Genomic DNA, 19,039 nt, shown 5'->3' on the forward strand with positions numbered 1-19,039 from the left:
GCTGTTAACACGAATCATGCCGTCACCCACGTATATGGTGCCTTAAAAAAGGAGGTCGACCAGCTTCACAGGCAGCAAACCAGTCATTTCCAGGAGGCCCCGCTGAAGCCAGCACATCTGCTAACCTGGGACGCTGATGCGGAAGCGAAATCCTGAAGTCACAGCGGATCGGCGCAAAGCCCACGGGCCATTTCCCTTCCTCCTGCCCGAGGAATCCCTGCCCATGGCTGCGGCAAAGACCTTCCGCACGTGCACGGGCACTCACTCCACACTCTTATGTCACAACTCAAAGAGTGTTTAGGTTTGCGTGATGGCACGGGCATGCGGAGATAAAAGTCATCTGTATGATTTTAGTTTGTGGGGAAAGTGGTTGATGAGTTTACTTGCTTAAACACGAGATGTGAAAAATGAGGATTGTATATGCTGTTTCTAAAACTCCAGCGTACCCCAGATGTTTAGATTGCTTCACTCTGCTGTGATCAACTACCACACACAAGATTCGCCCCAAACCCGGCAAGCTGAAACCAGCGCATGTTCATGAGGCACATGCACGCTGCTCCTGCGAAATCACAAACAGAAATGCCACGGGACAGGTCTCATTAAAACACTGAAAAGCAGGGTGTTCGTGTCTTGGAAAAAAAAGTGCTGGGAAGATTTCCCGCAGCAAGATTGTGACATCAGAGACTAGAAGCTGCGGACACTGTTTGAAAAAAAGACTATTTGAGGGAGGAGGGAAAGTGAAAGGAAGAGACAAAGGAGGAGTCCTGTTCTCACGTCCCCAACTCCTCAAGGACCCGGCACCAAGGCGGGGGTTCACGTACATCCCCGGGAGGAGTGCCTGCTGGGCGGACCCGCAACTCTTTAAACAGGGCAAGGGCCGGCTCCCGGCGTGTGGTCGGTGAAGCCTCTGCATCAGAGTCACCGGATCGGTAAGGAAAGCCATTAAATATGGATGGAGATTCACACTCTCTAGAGGTGGGGTATGAGAAGCTGTACTTCAACCAGCACACCTGAGTTAGAAAACCACTCATTTAGGAAAGGAAGAATCCCTTTAGAATCAAAAGCATTCTGGGGAGCCTGGATGGCTCAGCTGGTTAAGCATCTGACTCTTGGTTTCGGTTCAGGTCATGATCTCAACAGTTCATGAGTTCGAGCTCCACATCAGGCCCAGCGCTTAAAGGGTGGAGCCTGCTTCGGATTCTCTCCCTCTCCTCCACTCTCTCTCTCTCAAGATAAATAAACTTAAAAAAAAAAAAAATCAAAAGCATCCCTTCCCGGGGCACCTAGGTAGCTCAGTCAGTTGAGCGACCGGCTTCAGCTCAGGTCATGTTCTCATTATCTGTGGGTCTGAGCCCTGCATCGGGCTGTGCACTGACAATGCGGAGCCTGCTTGGGGTTTTCTCTCTCCCTCTCTCTCTGCCCCTCCCTCGCTTCTGCTTGCTCCCAAAATAATGCTAAGTGAAGTCAGTCAGTCAGAGAAAGACAGATACCATAGTTTCAGTCATATGTAGATCTTGAGAAACTTAACAGAAAACCATGGGGGAGGGGAAGGGGGTAAAAAGTTACAGAAAGAGAGAGAGAGAGAAGCAAACCATAAGAGACTCTTAAATCTTAAATACTGAGAACAAACTGAAGATTGATGGGGGGTGGAAGGGAGGGGAAAGTCGGTGATGGGCACTGAGGAGGGCATTTGTTGGGAGGAGCACTGGGTGTTGTATGGAAACCAATTTGACCATAAATTATGGTAAAAAAAAAAAAAAAAAAGGCATTCCTTCCCTTCCCATCTTCCTTCTCCTCCCCTCCCCCCTCCTCCCCTCCCCTCCCCTCCAGCCACGGAGAAAATGGTGCCCAGGGTCTGAGGCAGTGCTGGCTGGGCACCCCGATGCAGGGGTCCCCTGCCAGGCTTTCTGGGTGGGAGGGGGAGAAGCACACAGAGAAGCCAGACAAACTGGCTGGGAGACTGAGCAGACTGAGAAAATACACTAACTGAACAAAAAGTTAATAGATCTGAGGGCAACAGGAGCCAGGTATCTTGTCTGAGAAGGAGTTTACAAACACAGAAAGGAACAGGCTAGAAAGAAGCCTGATGGTTTGGATTAGAAAGAGAAGCACCGGTACGAACACATGGGCCTTTAAAACGGACACGGGCCCAGGGCGACAGACCAACAGTTTGAGGGGTGTGTGGACCGTGGGAGCAAGCACGGGGGGATGGGTCCACAGCTGCAAAGGGAGGGCCTCGAAGCACAGACACCCCACAAGCAAGCAAGCACTCTTGAGTGCCCCCATCTTGGTTTCTAAATACCACACCACACAAGTAACTGGCACTCCTCGGTGGGATGGCGGATCCCGGGATGAGGCGGGAAAGTACAAAAGGAGCCTGGGAACATTACACCAGAAAGTAAGGGAGTGCTCAGATAATAACAACATAAAAAAAAAAAATAACAATAAATAAAATAAAATAAGATAAAATAAAATAAATTAAAACAAAAACAAAAACATCACACACATAAAGGGGCTCCTGCTGGCTAAATGTGGACAATTTAAGCATCAAAATAGAGTATCAGATTATAACCTGCTGAATATAAGATATCATAAATTCATACTGGAATAATAAATAGACACATAGGGAAGAAAGAAAGTTCTTTCTCACAGTAGTAGATCACCTAATAAATACAGAAGGAATACCGGCCACCAGACAGCCATCACAGTGGGAGGTGACAGGGGCAAGAGTCACCAGCGGATGACAAGGCCATGAAAAGTCTCATGAGAAACACAGATGTGTGTCTCCCACAATATGCTTCTCAAAAACAAGTTTTTTTTTTTTTTTTTAATTTTTTTTTTCAACGTTTATTTATTTTTGGGACAGAGAGAGACAGAGCATGAACGGGGGAGGGGCAGAGAGAGAGGGAGACACAGAATCGGAAACAGGCTCCAGGCTCTGAGCCATCAGCCCAGAGCCCGACGCAGGGCTCGAACTCACGGACCGCGAGATCGTGACCTGGCTGAAGTCGGACGCTTAACCGACAGCGCCACCCAGGCGCCCCAAAAACAAGTATTTTTTAATCCTGACTTTTCACTGGAGAAACCTTGCAGACACCAACCTCACCGAGTGGTCAAGGTTAACATCACCAACAGCAGGAGGGGTCAGCATCCTGTGACCCTGCCGTGACACTCGGCTTTTGTCAGCACAGGAGGAAAACTAGAAGGATGGGCAAGAGGTTGAGGCTCATCCTAGAGAACGAAGGGGCCACATTCTCTAACACTGCCACCAAGACTAAAGAAAGTTCCACTGTGTCTGACGGGAACCAATGAGAGGTGTTCACTAAATGTAACTTGTGTTGCTGCACAGCGTCCTGGACCAGAGGTAGTGGGAACGTGGGAAATACCAACAGGTCTGTGGGTAGGACGGTGTCTTGTATCACAGCTGATTTACTGTCTGCACAGAGAGGTGGGGGCAGGGGGCTACACAGCAAATGTGGTCAAATGTTAAAAACTAGGAAATCTGGGTTAAAGGAATGTGGGAGCTCTTTATAGGATTCTAACACTTTTCTGTAGCCTGAAACCATTTCAGACTTTAATTAAGAAGGCAAAAATAAAAGTTTATTCTGTTCTATTGAAAGTCTTTTGTGTTGATTTCACTGTGAAGTTACTGTTTCCTTCAGTTTACAGCGTAGTTGCACACAGGCTTTTATGCTAAAAATTGTGGTTTAAGCCCTCAATCTTTTTAACTATTTAAAACTTGCCATCCAACTTTTTAAAACTTTTAGTACCAACATAAAACCTAATAAAACTGCACCAATAGGTAAACATAAGTCCCCATGTCAAAATGCCCAATTTTCATAGATGGAAGTGGTGAGAGAATTATGTACTTTGCTGGAAGTGCCGAGGCAACAGGCAGGCTGAACGGCCAGCGAGGCGAGAGCAAGACAGCAGTCAGGTCAGGCCGACTCAGGGAAGTCGTGTAGGCAAGGGCTGTAGTCCCACTGCAGCCGATCGCCTGGTGAGCGAGCTATTCGCCCTGCCCCCCGCGGCTCTGGAAGCTACCACAGCAGTCAGAAAGCAGCTCCTGAGAAAGTCATGAGTAAGCGGATGAGCGAAGGCCCAGTCACATGGCGGCAACAGAGCCGCCCACTTTCTGGGTTACAGGTGGAAATCAGACAATGCCTAGAGACGGTACACCAGGGAGAAAGAAGTTAATGTTTTCTGGAACTCACAGAATCCTCATGAACCCGTGTGATGAAAAAATTAGATTTGTTCCATTTTCACTTTTACTATTAAAAAGGCTACTGCTAGTATTTATATAGCTGCTAATAAATTAGATAACCATATTAGCTCAAATGCACTGGGTGCAAAATTAAGAAGAATACAGAATTGACTTTTTCAAAACTCCATGGACAAAATAAAATAGTGCTAAAAGAAAGGAGGCGGGGGATCTCGTTGGACAAAAAGGTAGAGAAACAAATGTGTAGATCTCAACCTCCACAACATCCTGAGGTAAATAACACAGGCATCGCGCGTCTGTTCAATGCACCCAAGGACACTAAGGGCTCAGGAGAACGGCCCAAGGACAGGACAGTAGCACCTGCGGGGTGAAGCAGGGAGTGCCGTGCTGAAAAGTGAATGGCCCCTTTCTTCCCTAGGACTGTGACAAGGTGGTGGAGTTCTGATCCAGGAAGAGGTGTCCACTCTGTGCCCTGCCCTCCCCCCCCCGCCCCGCCGGGGGCTCTGCAGCCTGGCTGACTCCAGTGTCCCAGGGATCCTTCATCTCAGCACGTGTGACGTAGATGCTCATGATGAAGACAGGGCAAAGCTTGCTGAACGCAGGCACGCAACCCCGCTCCCCTCCAGGAATTCATCCAGTGTAGGAAAGGCAGACTGGTGTGACAGGCCCAAAGACCAAGGCTCGCCCAAGAGGGCGCCACACCTCAAGCTCTCCACACTTACGGCGCCTCCCACGTGAGACAACACAGGGGCAGCAGAGCGGTGGCCGGGACAAGGAGCTGCTCTGCCCCCTACAGCTGCTGACCTGGCACAAGTCACCTGATCTCTGGGCCTCAGCATCCTCGTCAGTAACAGCACGGCCAATAAGGACGCATGCCCCAGAGTTGTGAACATTAAGTAAATGATTACATAAAGTCCTCACAAAAAAACCTGGCCCAGATGAAGGGGGCAGAAAATAAAGACGGGGAGATAGTACATAAATAATGGACCTTAAAATAATAAAGAGAATGCTATGCTTAGATTTCGAAAACAGCCAGTAGCTTCAAACAGTGTGTGCTTTTTGATCCAGAACGTGCATCGGTATCAGGTTTCGCTCCTTTCTAGAAAGTTCATACAGGAAAATTAAATTAATAGCACATGGAAACCTCTATTTGCTAAGTACGTGCAGACCAGAGAGCTGGAATCGCGCTTTCTCCGGCACGTGGAAACACAAGCACCTCCGGGAGACCCGCACACGCCGCGGGCCCAAGAAGTGCGCTCGCTGCCGACCACCCTGCTTCACAGGGGCCCCCCACCCCACCCCCCTAGCACACACAGGTCAAAGGTCCCGGCGAGACTGCAGTTTAACACGAGACCTACGAGCTTTTTCTAGGCTCGACCAAGCTTCGGGGTTTTTTCCCAGCTTTTGGTGCTGGGACATGAAACTGTCACTCTGCAGTTGGAAGTGGAAGAGCCCGCTCACCTCAGAATAAGCAAGAGTGATGTGCTCGTATACCCCCTGATGGTGGTGAATGGCGTCCTCCAGGTCGTGCAGCTCCGAGGGAAGGTCCACCTCGCCACAGGCTTTACACCACGAGTCCACGTTGCTCATGTACTTGAGGAGTAAAAAAAAAAAAAAAAAAAAAGATTATTCCTATCAATGGCAATTTATACGGAGATGTAGCTATTTTTTCAACATGGTTTTGAAATCAAGGTAATTGAGAAACAGTCTAAGAATGTGGCATGGTGGAACATCCATCTCAAATGGCACTACGGGAGCCTCACACGGTTCCCGGACTCTGCCCTGGAGCTCTCCTTCTGGCCAGAGTGGGGCTCGGCCCAGGAACCTGCATTTGGAATGACATCTCCAGGGGACCCCGAGGCCTACAGCTAACAGCAAGCCCAGAGCAACTCTTCCCTGCATCTGCTCTGGGCCTCCTGCTTAATTCCCCAGCCCTCCTCCGAATCAGGGATCGTAACAACCGCCCAGTGCCGTGGGCTGTGTAAGGATAGAGGCCTGGTGCGCCTCAGCCTCAGCCTCAAGATGGCGGCACACGCCTCCTCCAGGAGCTGTAGTCCAGCCTTCGCGCTCCCCTCCAACATTAAGATGCTATCGGAAGCCCAAGTATCTGGAATTATTTACCTAGACAGAGGAAGAGCAGCAGGCCCATTTTTCTACCTTTTCCAAAGCAAATACACACAGAAATGAAAAGACCAAATGAAGGCCACCCAAGCTCCCCAGCTGTGCCCACTGAGCCTGAGGGAAGGCTGAGGAAAGAGGCAGACTCACTCAGGTCTTTTCCACTTTGCACGTAAACAAGAAGGAAAGAGTCTTGGCTGCAGTCCTGAGGACTACCATTCCAGCCTCTCCTCAATTTTCTCCACAGCCACTCCCACCGCCCCAGGAATCATCAACAGCAGAGAAATCACTGCCAGACGTCCTAGGGAGAGCCTATCAGCATCCATCACAGTTCAGTGTCAAAGGCAGGCAGCAGAAGGCCCTTAATTAAAGACGCTAATTCAATTAAGCCAAATAGTCATGGACACATTTCCCTGGGTTTCACCTCTTTTATTCTAATTCCTTGGCATCTTTCTACTTCCCAGGGAATGCAGAGGGTGACTATTTAAAATTGGGTGACGAAAACATAAAAAAAATTAAAAAAAAAAAAGTGGCTGCGCCTGCATGGCTCAGTCGCTTGGGCGTCCAACTGCATCTCAGGTCACAATCTCACGGCTCACGGGTTCGAGCTCCGCATTGGGCTCTGCACTGAAAGCCTGGAGCCTGGAGCCTGCTTCTGATTCTGTCTCTCTCTCTGCACCTCCCCCTGCTCCCTCTCTGCTTCTCTCTCTCAAATATAAAATAAAACATTAAAAAAAATTAAAAAATAAAACTGGGTGACTGACCTGACAGGAAACTTGCTAGGATTCTCTTAAAATATGGGAACGACCACCCACTTATTCATGACATTTTTAGAAACAAAATAGACACATCACCTGGTAAGTAGTAATTTGTTTATAAAAGTCCATTTATTATTAATGGCTCAGAAAAATATCTACATGCAAATCTTAGGGCCTGACAAGTCATGGGGCATTACGTATCATATGATGGCATCTGATGGTCTCAACGGACACAGGGACGGAGGAGTATCCTTCTTTACGGTGCCTTCCTAACACCAACAGGGCAACGGAAGTAGTAATAACATTACTTGACACATCTCCCCCTCGGCAGGTGTGTGTGACATGGATCTGTGTGACTACACATGTTCTATAAATATCAAATCCAATATCAAATATCAGCTTGAATGATTCTAAGTATTCTTGATTTCCATTTCACTTTTCCCATTATTGCACTTAACACCAATCACTGTAAACCTTTTCCAAATATAAATGGACTCTGGTTAACCATCACCATGATTAATTCATCAGGTCAAGTCAGCAATTAATTGCTCCTGCACGAAACAGAGTCACCGTATACTCCTTACAAGAGGCTAAAATGCTTCTGATAGAACAAGGTGGAAACGAGTTTTAGTTACACCATAGCGCACAAGTGGAAGTGTCAATCTAAAGATGCTTACCTAAAAAATATAGCCAGGTTCTAAATACACAGAAAAGGATGGCTTGCCATGTGGAAATCTTGTGGAGAAAGAATTCTGCACATCTAATTTCACTGGGTTAAGATATCTCAATGATGGAAACAAACCTGGCCATGGTTTCACGGGACTTTTGTGCAAGCATAATTTGTCTTTTGTTTATGAGATGGAAACCCTAGACTCCAAAGGGTAAGCTCGAAGCCCTCAATGCTTTCTGAAGGGCTACACACCCCAAAAGTCTGAACCCACTGCCACCAAGGGAGCAACCCCTGATCAGAGGGCCAAAAGAAGGCTGCGAATTGGTATTCCAGAAGGAAAAGGCATCCTGGAGTTGACTTTGGTGGCAACGTTCAACAGTAGCTACATAGCACAGAATCTGTGAGAGTCTTTTCATAGGATAACGTGGGCTATGAATGGGCAAGGGGGCAGGCCCACTGTGTTTCACTTTCCAACCTTCTCTGACCACTCTACTACATTCCAGACCCCCCCGTCCCCCCAACACGAGTCACCATCTTAGAAACACAATTTGGGATTACAACACCAGGGGATAGGTCTAGAACAGAGCCTGACACTCTGGAAAGGACAATACTGAAGGTGGCTACCATACTCTAGTGAGATCAGAGCAGACGGTTTGGTCTGATGCTTTAAATGCGCACTGGACCCAAATTCGTGAACACACGGCATCCAGCTAGGTTGAGGGTAGACAGGAGAATCCAAGAGAATTAAATGCTTCTCTGTGAATTCAAATCAGGAGCTGGCTACAGAACTGAGAATTGTGATGCTCAGCGGAATGGCGACTTTGTAAAAGTGTGGCTGAAAACAAGAGGCAAGCAGCTGAAGGCAGGGTAACTGATACATACAGCTTTAACAGGAGAGCTTGAATAATGAGGTGTATTTGCATAAACATTATTCCACTACCCTCCACATGCTGAGAGAGTGGGGGGCTTCCAACGTGGGAGCCACTCAGCCCTCTGGCCTGCCCCACCTCCTGCCACCCACAGCCAGTGCACGTCCATCCCTCCCACCCACACCAGGGCTCACGATGGGGTGCAGCCGAGCACAGGGGTTTGGCCTGATTTAGTAGACAAAGGCACAAAAACTTCCTAGAATTGTTAACTTTTTAAATATTTGGGGGGGGTTTCTCTTCTTCAACAAAAGTGACACTGGTTTAACATATACACACACATATGTGTGTGTAGATATATGTGTGTATATACATATATACACATAACATACATAAGAACTCAAACTTGGGTTTTTACTTCTCATCTCTTCATTTTTGTTTTCACTTCTAGAAAATATTACCCCACTTTTCCTTTCTACTTCATCATTTCTACTCCCTGAGGATTAATCAGCACACACTCTTTCCTGGTTCCTCCAAGGCAGACAGGCCCTCTTCTCTGCCCAGGGAAATCACCTGAGGGAGCAGCCCGCTCCATTTGCAAAGCTCTGCCATCTACACCACAGTAACTCGGAGGAGACAGGCTCAGCTTGAACCAGAATATGCCGATGATCACTCTGCACACCTTGAATCTGTTTTCATTAATAACTTTTTCTTTCATGTTTATATTTCTTTTCCACAAGAATCGTTTCTGTTTTGTCCACAAGCCAAGAATTAGGTCTATGCTTGTAATAAAGTAAAATACCATTAAAATGGGATTAGTTGTGTATTATTTGCCTTAAAAATTCAAAAAGAATAGTAGATAAGTGCTATTTTCCTCTGAGTTCCAACCCAGACTTATGACAAAATTATCCAGGTAACTGCGATAAGACTTGTTTACCAGAAATGTTATTTCTAAAACTATGTATGGAGAGTGAAATTGTACAAGGATATTAATCTAAGTGCCTTGTTTGTGGAACAGTGTGTGATTATTGTCAGGAGCTGAAGGACCGTCACAGACCTCAACGAAGTCCCAACATAAGCGACTCACTCCCCAAACACAATCAAAGGACGATAAATACCACCAGCCCCATCGACTTCATTGGACTGATTTAAGGATGAAATGACATCTTGTGTTAAAGAGCCGTGTAAATTCTAAAGAACTATGCAAATGCTGGTTGTTACTTTATTTTTGGCTATTATCAAATTATAGAGGCCCTCAAAGTCATAGAGAAAATGAGGTCATCAGATTTATGGTACACTGTGAAGGTGAACCTTGACCAGCACTAACAGAACTTTCTGCAGTGATGGATAGGAGTATCTGTGCTGTCCAGTACAGTAGCCACTAGCTGCACGTTGCTATGGAGCATGTGAAATGTGGACACTGTACGAAATTTTCATTTATTCTTACATTATCTTCTTACTAAGCCTTAAGTAATTTCAGTAGCCACATATGGTGACTGGCTACCATACTGGACAGTGCAGCTCTCTCGTCTGTTTTAAAGGAAGGCAGATTGCCACACGCAGCACGTCATCTGGATGTGCCTTGGGACATGTGGAGCCTTGGGAGTCTGACTACCCTCCTTTCCACAAATGGACCTTGAGGGTTTGTGTGGGGGTCCCAGCAGGAGAGCACAGCTACGGGTATGCCCCTGACCAAACAACAGCCTCCTCTATCGGGAACAGTCACCCTCTTTGACAACGCAGCGTGCATCTCCAGGAGAAATGCACGTGGGACAGGGAGGAAGCGCACACCCGCCGAGCCAGTCAGGCCAACCCTGGGGATCAGTGGGGTGACAGATGTCGCAGCCGGATCACCCTCACACCCGAGATCATCTGTTTAAATTTTTTTTTTTCAATGTTTATTTATTTTTGGGACAGAGAGAGACAGAGCATGAACGGGGGAGGGGCAGAGAGAGAGGGAGACACAGAATCAGAAACAGGCTCCAGGCTCCGAGCCATCAGCCCAGAGCCTGACGCGGGGCTCGAACTCACGGACCGTGAGATCGTGACCTGGCTGAAGTCGGACGCTTAACCGACTGCGCCACCCAGGCGCCCCCGAGATCATCTGTTTAATTTTTAATGTATTTTTTAATTTATTTGAGATAGAGCATGAGCGAGCAGGGTAAAGGGCAGAGAGACAGGGAGAGAGAGAATGCCAGCAGCCTCCAGGCGTAGCACGGAGCCTGACACAGGGCTAGATCTAATGAATCGCAAGAACATGACCTCAGCCGAAGTCGAGAGTAGGACACTTAACTGACTGAGCCACCCAGGCACCCCTAGAGCATTTTTTTTAAATAGCGTCTTAGGGCGCTAAGGTGTAGCAAAATCAAGTCACTTTCTTTGTTCTACAAAACTGTTAAGTCTAATAACATTTGCTATGAAAGCTTCTCAGTGTGAAGGGACAATTCAGTGGATATGCCACATGACCAAAAGAAGTGAAGGCTGGAGCCCCTAAACACCATCTACCAGTAAGACTGCTGGTCTTGTGGTCCTGTCTCCGTGTCTGCAAACTGAGATTCTAATTGCGACATGAGACTATGAGATGAATGGCTGAGACGTCTTCAGGAGGCGTGCCATCTATGCAATGTTCTCCTCACCCAGTTTGCACCTCAAGACTTACATCTATAAAACCACAGGCAGACACCAACACGAGAACACCCACGGGACCACAGAGGAGTGTGGCTGGGCAGTTCCAGGCACACGTCTGCCTCGCTGGAGCGTAATCCTTACGGGTAAGGCTGCTTCCTTTGGTAAAGCCATTAACCATGGGGGTCACATATTTGAGCTCTGTGCCTCCCTAACTCCCTAATCAGATTTAGTTTCCTACTGTTAAGTCTGGATGGGGGTCAAAGAGGTGGCTATGTTGGAAACCTAATTCATGACGTCCAAGTTTCTGGTCCTCTCCCAACTGAGCTTATGAAAACAGCTTAAGCATAACTGGAAGGCAAAGCGTTAAAAAAAAAAAAAAAAAAAGAAGAAGAACAAAGTTGAACCCATTTCTCTTCCGCAAAGAGGAAAACTACTTGGTAGATGTGGGCTTCCCTCACACATCAGAATTTCAAAGATCTTACTTTTGTTCAGTAAAGGGGGAAGATCCACAACACGTCTTTACCTGAGAGTAAAGAAAGTCTCTGCAGAGGCCCTACTGCCCCACCTCCACATTTCAGTTGCCTGGCCAGGCCTCAGCCAAGGTCCATCAGAGATGCTGGGCCCTTTCTTGACCAGGCCGCTCTGACCCTAACTTGTATTTGGCTTCATCTCTGGCTACTGGATACACACAGAGACCTCAAGCACTGTCATGTTTACACAGGATTCCACAATATTGTGTTCAATAATGCATTCATCTAGTCCAGTTTCCTTCAAATCCATAATTTACAGTCACTCATTTTATCCAAACAGAACACCCCAGGCTCGCGTTCACGAAAGGGACCTTCCCTGTGTGTTACTATGCTTCAGACCCTCTGCCATTCACCGCATAGGCTGTCCTGTTTCACATCTATTCATATCAGCTTAATGGAACTTTCTGAGAGCCCACTGCCACTCTACTTCTTGCAGGAGAACACGTGACGATTCCAGGTGACATATGTGCGGGAGACCACGTGGCTCATCTTCCCACCTACAAAAACGTCCAGTGAATGATACACCACACCCTGGACAAAGACAGGAACCAGAGGTGAGCACAGTGCTGTTTTCTGCAGAAGGGGGGTGGGGTCCTATGTTGTTTTTTTTTTTAAACCTGTTTTTGTGTGTGGGCTTTTGTTTCCCCTTTATCATAAAGCCAGTTAAATGCATAGGTCAGGGAGCTGAAAAATCGGACTACTGGAACCCGAAGCCCCTATTCACAGCTTTCACGTGAGGCCACAAAGACTTTTTTCTCTTTATATACCATTCAGTTTCTTCTTCTGCTTCATATTTGAAAGGTTTCTAGAGTCAAGATCACTACTAATTAGGGTCTTGTGCAACATTCTAGCTACCTTGCCAAAACCCTGGGCAAGCTGGGACTCTATCTCACGTTTACTGACTTCACTCCTCAACAGAGACAGTTTCTCGATTATACCATTTCCTTCTTAACAGCGTCAGTACAGATCCCTATGAATGCAGTCTCCGCCCACCACAAAAAATGACACCAATCAATATTTTTCCTTTAACATCAGGCAACCACTTGCTTCTTTCCCATACGCCTTCCTGGTGGCTAAAAGTCCTGTGTTCTTTCTCCACATCTTGAAAAAGGTATTTCACTGCCCAGCATGCTTTCCACTAATTAAAGTCTGAGTCATGAGCGAAGCACTTCCTTGTGTATTTCAGGGTACGTTTGCTTAAGCAAGCGCTGGAGGACTGCAGAGCTGTGGGGGTTCTATGAGCAGAGGCACATGTGACCTCTCACAGTCTTCTGACCAGCACTTCAGCTAAAGAAGCCAGTGTCAAGTTCAAATCCATACAGTTTAATAAATGTGAAAGACACTGTAAACTGCCTTCCCAAAAGTCGTCTGTCAGCCCGAGCCCTTGCTGGCAGAGCGTGGCCGCTACTGTGGAGGCTAAAAAGCCACGTCCGCCTTCTTGCACCCTCCCACGCAGCCAGAGCACGGGCCTACACCCCACTCCCACTCAAGGGGAAAGGAGGTGAGGTGTGCTGGGGTAGGGGACCTTCTGAAATTAATGTTTTCCTGATAAAAGTGGCCGGCACCGCCATCCCGGACTATGGTGGACACCAGGGTGCAGGTGCAGGAACTGCGGCACAAACCTGGGAGGAGCAGACCCGACCCCAACATGGCTGTATGGCTACAACTCTCTACACTTTGCAACTTCTTGATTTGTGAGAAAAGCAAACTCCTGATATTTAAACCTGATAATCAGGCATTCAGTTACTTGCTGACAAATCACCCTAATCAGAATACTAAAAGTGACAGCAAGGAGGGAGGAGGAGGGGGGAGGAGGAGGGGGGATGAGGAGATGGAGGGAGGGGATGGAGGTGGGGAGGATTCTGGGGAGGGAGGAGGTGCTTGAGTCTTCTTTTTCTTTAGGCTCCTCCCTCCCTCCCCTCCCTCTCCTCCCTCCCCATCCCTCCTCTTTATTTCTTTCCTTCTCTTACTTCCTCCTTCCTCCTTCGTCTACTTTTTTCTCCTTTCTCCTCTTCCCCATCCCCTTTTCTCCACCTTATTACTTACAGTACTTACACTACTTACCAGGCACTACACGGGGCACCTAGTATGAAATATCTCATTTATGTGATAAATCACTCCTCTCAAGCACATACTTTTAGTTCCACTTTACAAACAAGAAAACCAAGAAACAGAGAGGTGAAGTAACTTGCCTAAGATTGCACAGCACCAGGTAAGAGAGCTGGGGTTTTAACTCCCAAAGGCCTGGCTTGAGAGCTCATGTTCTTAGGCACTATAAGGGTCACACAAAAGTCCTCCAAGGACTTGGGAGGGCATCGAAGGAGGAAGTCCTCCTGTCACCACCCCGTGGGCCGTGGGGCCCGGGCACTGACCTTCTCAGCCTTCTGGTGGAAAATGGAGGACATGTCCAGCAAGGTGCTCCGCTCATCCAGGGCTGCCGCAAATGCCTTCCACTCCTGCTCCAGCTGGTTCGCAATCTGCTTGATCTGCTGAGAGGCGTAGTGGCCAGACTCTACCAAGCGATTTGCCACCGACATTATGCGGTTTATGTTTACATACACGTTCTGCAAAAGGGGCAGAGAAAGAGGGCTCGTGAGGGAAGGCGGACAAGAAGCTTCTTTCTAAGAAACACAGAGGATGGCGCTTTCTGAAACACAGCCCACGAACTTCAGTTATATTTTGAACAGCAGAATCACCTGGTACAAAATAGTGTACATATTTGCTATCTGATTTCCATAAACTCTAAGCATTGGTTTCAATTTCTATTTTTAAAACTGCAAAATTACAAATCAACTAGCTGAGAGGCAGACTGTTAGGCACAAAGCAACAGAGTACACAAGTGGGCGCACAAACATACTCTGACTCACTCGCTGGCTTCGAATCCTGAAAAGGGTCCAGATGGCAAGCCCACTGTGAAGCAGTCACCCAGAACCGACAAAACCCAACGCTGCAGGTTTTAACTAGAACCCAGAAACTACACACGGATCAACCATGGGCTGTTGTTCTGTGTGGAAACAAGCTCTCCTGTCTACACGAGCTCCAGGCGCCTGTCGCTTTGGGGCCAATAGAGAACCTTCTGGAAACGGATCCACTTTCTCCACGGAAGAGGAACCGAGGCACGAAAGGAACCACGCTGCGTGCACACCTTCAATCAAGCTTTTCTACTCCGTGAAGTGCCCATCTTCAAGCCTACCAGTTTACTGTGAGGCTGGAAAACATACACCCCTTTCTCCCCAAATTAGTTCCCACTATGCTGTTCCCCTTTCCACCTTCAGTCGTCCTTGAGGCTCCCATTCCAGGGAAGGCAGCAGTGGGGAGCGTGCACCTTCAGCAAACCCCAGCTGCAGGTAGTTCATCACAACGCTGCTCCTCTTAGAAGTTCCCCAAAACCCACCAAGACACCTCTTTCTTTGGCTCCTCCCTCCCTATCCAGCCGTGAAATCTGATCATCAACCTATCCAGACCCCTCTCCGTGTTTCCGGCCTCCCCTCCCCTCCCCTCCCCTCTCGCGTGGTCCTCTGGGCCACTGTCCCTCTGCCACACCCCCTGTAGCAGCCTCCTCACTGCCACCTGGTCTGCAGCCCACCCAGTGAGCACCCTGAAGAATGCAGCTGTGCACCTGTCCGTTCTTTCCCTCCATTTTCACCCAAATCTGAACTAGGTAGGGCACTCTGGGATCAGACTCCAGCCACAGACTCCAGCCTCTGAGTTCCTTTTCTGGGCACATCTGCAGGCTAGAATCAGCTAACAGATGTGCAGGGAGAGAGGGCACCTGCGGAGCTGCGACAGTCAGCCAAGGTCACAGTCCGTGGGAAACAGTCCTCGCCGGCTCTTATGGCAATAATGCTCTGACCAGCATCCTTTAGTCAAAACTAGTGGCTCCCCTTCTCACAGGTGCTCTGTCTCTCTAGTTGCGGGCCATTCTGGAAACACGCGTGATATCCAAAGGGCTTGCATACCGAAGTGGATTTTAAGAGCCGCTGGCTCAGTTGGGATCGTGTGACATCTGGGGTCACGAACTACTTGTATTGCGAGACGTCGCTCGTTTATCGAGTTAAAACTTGTGAGAAACGTTTGCTCGTCTTGCGGAACACTCACACAACAAGTTACTCCCGATCCAAGGTTTTACTGTAAATGCTAATTTTTGCTTTGTTTGCATCGTTAAAGAGGAAATCAACCCCAAAGGCCTGCGGGAAGAGAATGAGCAGATGCCCTCTGCTGGAGTCCAGAGCAGAGCTCCCCATTCGGATGGCCCCGCCATGGGAACCTGAGGGTATTCACTCCCACCGAGATGGCGTTACGTGTCCTGTGTCACCCTTTCGTATCCTCAAGCAGACTGCACTCTGCGTAGGGAGTGCCGGTCTGTGGATTACGGATCAGACCCTTCCCATCGCTGCATCACTGGCAACACAGAAAAAGGAACGTGGTGGCACGCAGTCCAAGAAACTCCCTCTGCACAAATACGGCAACGTAGAATTCCCTGCGTCACGGTACCTGCCGCTAGTTCTTACTGTCACAGCTATTAAAAGTATCCGTGACACACAATGAGCCCAACCAACTGTTGGTGTCCCTTCGCAGCAGCGTTCTTTAGAGACTATCGACCGTGCATATTGATGACCACATTTTCATTTTGTCAAAAAATGTTTAACACACTGCAGGTAGCACAAGAAGTTACCAGGCCCTTGCTCTGCAACCACTAAATGCCCCAGACAGGCACCAAGCACTCAGTACTGTGGCAGGCCAGGGGCAGGACGGGGCCTGGAACCGGCTGCCACCCAGCATGGCCACAGTTACCCTGCTCTTTTTTAAACAAAATCGCAACTTAAGCAAAGTGATATAGTTTATTGTAAAGAATCAGAAAACAGACCTAAAAAAAAAGACATCACTCATACTTTTAAGAGTTTTTAATTTTCTTTTTATTTTAAAGAGAGCACATAAGCATGGGGAGAGGAGAGGGAGAGTGGCGAGGGAGAGGGTAGCAAGGGAAGAGGGAGATAGTTATATGGATGCTTGATAGTGATCATTGAGATTGTAGATGGATGATTGAGGACGTGCGCGCTCGTTAGCTCATCGCTCTCGTCCTTCTCTCTCTCTCTCGCTCTTCTGCCCGGTCTCTCTCTTCGCTCTTTTCTGTCTCTCTCCTCTCTCTCGCGCTCGCTCCTCTCTCTCTCTCTCTCTCTCGTCCTCGCCTCTTTCAAGCAGCTCCCCACCCAGCACGGAGCTGACACAGGCTCAGTCCCTCGACCGGGATCATGACTTAAGCCAAAATCAAGAGTCAGACGCTCAACTAACTGAGCCACTCAGGTGCTCCCCAAAGTTTAACAGTGCTTTTAATTGGTGATAACGCGACTGCTAATAATCACCATTTATCAAGTACTTACTTACTACGTGTTCAGCATCATCTTAGTATTTTACAGATAGAGAGGAAATAAAATAACAGAACTCCAGGGAAGGCAGCTATAATCCCCACTTTACAGATGAGAAAACTCTGCATTCCCGCCCCATACTGCTGCCTTCCACACCACGCTCACATCTTCTCGATCCTAAATGTGCCACTAATAATGGTGGGTGGGGTGAGAAGACATTGTGTGTCCTCGTTTGTTTGAAGAATATGTTAGCATTTCTTGTTTTTAAAGCATGTGATACAGTGGATTGCATGCCTACTGCCTGTAGCTGCAGGGTCAGAATGGTCTGAAAACCTGATAAAAATTTCTTGGGAAGATATTCTAAAAAGCTTCCTCCAAAGGTAACATCTTGGCTCTCCTCATCTATGCCCAGGTTTGATCATTTAAACCAGAAATTCTCTTACCTCAAACCCTAGAACAGTATCAAACTTTTCTGATGGTGTCTACTACAAAAATTTTATTGCTAAATGTTATCTTTGAAACTACCTAAAGTGGAGCATTTAGTTGACCAAACTTCAATTAAGTGGTATCTTAATTAATAAAAAAAGCCCATCTTTATATTGCTTCAGTGCTCTGTAAAAAAAAAAAAAAAAAGAAAAAAAAAAGCTATAAGGTCCACGAGTGGTTAATTCTCACAGACTGGCTCAAAGTCCAAACCAAAACTCTTTGTCCCTGAAAAGAAAATTTCTAGAAGCTTAACTGTCTATAGAAAGAACATATACGCTATAGGATACAGAATATATATGCTATAGAATATACTCTACAGAATATAGAATACTTTCGTTATAGTAACTCCAAAAATGTAACACAAGTGCTACTTAAAATTCATTGGTCTTCTGCTGTTTTGCTTAATAGTCCTACAACAACCCCCCATCTGGTCACGACAGGCCACGGGAATCGGGGGCATCAACCCCAAACAGAGCCAGGGAGCTCCAGGCACGGCTCATGTCCGGACCCCACTACTTCAGTTCAGCTTGGAAGGAAACGTCACGTTTCAGGAGAACTGGAGTGCGCCCTGAGGCAGACGGCAGGCAGGCTGGCTTACTTCTTCCTCGGGAAGGGCAGCCAGCACAGTGACAGTGGCTCTCGGGAGAGTCACGTGGTCACTGAGGAGCCTTTCTGGGGCCCCTGTAGGCTCCTAAGAGGGACAGCACACGAGCTAGCATCAAAATCATCCATGTTGAACCGGCCAAGTAACCGGTTCAAGTTTTACCGGTTTGTTTGCTTGTTTTCACATTTTTGCTCGTTTAAAACTTAAAAGACGCCGTGGATACCGCCAACACTGAGAACTTCCCACACCTGGAGGTCAGCTGCGACCACCGAATCGGTAGCTCCAAAGGCCCCGCACGGCCTCCTGGCAGTGCACTGGGACACCATCTGTGTAAACACCGCCCGTCTGCTAAAATACTCGCACACACAAGCTACGTCTGTTCTGACAGCGTCTTACCATACAGTTCATGGCAAAGTGGTTGTGCTGTGTCTGGAGCTCCATTGCGTGAGGATGGCTGGTCCCAATCTCGGTGTAGCTGTTCAGAAACAGGCCCTTGTTGTGTGTGATCCAGTCAAACATCTACCAGAATGAAAAAAAAAAAACCTGAAATCACTCCAGAAGAGAAGCGACTGGCACAGGCCCAGGAGCAGGACCAAGGCAATCAAGGGCAGTGTCATTCCTTTGATAACCTCTCGGGGATTTGGGTCCAAAAGATCCTTGACTTCTACAAAGTAAGCAGTTCCGAACCTGCAGGGTCTATGAGAAAATCTTATGTCTACTGCGTTCCTTTGACGAGGATGTAAGGAGCAGATGCTACTCTTTAAGGAGGTATTCAAATCCCTCAGGCTGAT

General features: G+C 47.7%; 1 protein-coding gene across 1 annotated transcript in view; it reads right to left on the reverse strand.

The window, feature by feature from the left end:
- The window catches only part of TRIO (trio Rho guanine nucleotide exchange factor), a 354,997-nt gene that overhangs the window by 192,823 nt on the left and 143,135 nt on the right, over window positions 1–19,039 (reverse strand). The window contains exons 6-8 of the mRNA XM_030332423.1: window positions 18,645–18,767; window positions 14,165–14,356; window positions 5,684–5,815 (exon numbers count right to left, since the gene is read on the reverse strand). Of these exons, the coding sequence (XP_030188283.1) occupies window positions 5,684–5,815; window positions 14,165–14,356; window positions 18,645–18,767 (447 nt within the window). The remainder of the gene's footprint in view (window positions 1–5,683; window positions 5,816–14,164; window positions 14,357–18,644; window positions 18,768–19,039) is intronic.

This window comes from Lynx canadensis, chromosome A1 (assembly GCF_007474595.2).
Source record: "Lynx canadensis isolate LIC74 chromosome A1, mLynCan4.pri.v2, whole genome shotgun sequence".
Taxonomy (NCBI): domain Eukaryota; kingdom Metazoa; phylum Chordata; class Mammalia; order Carnivora; family Felidae; genus Lynx; species Lynx canadensis.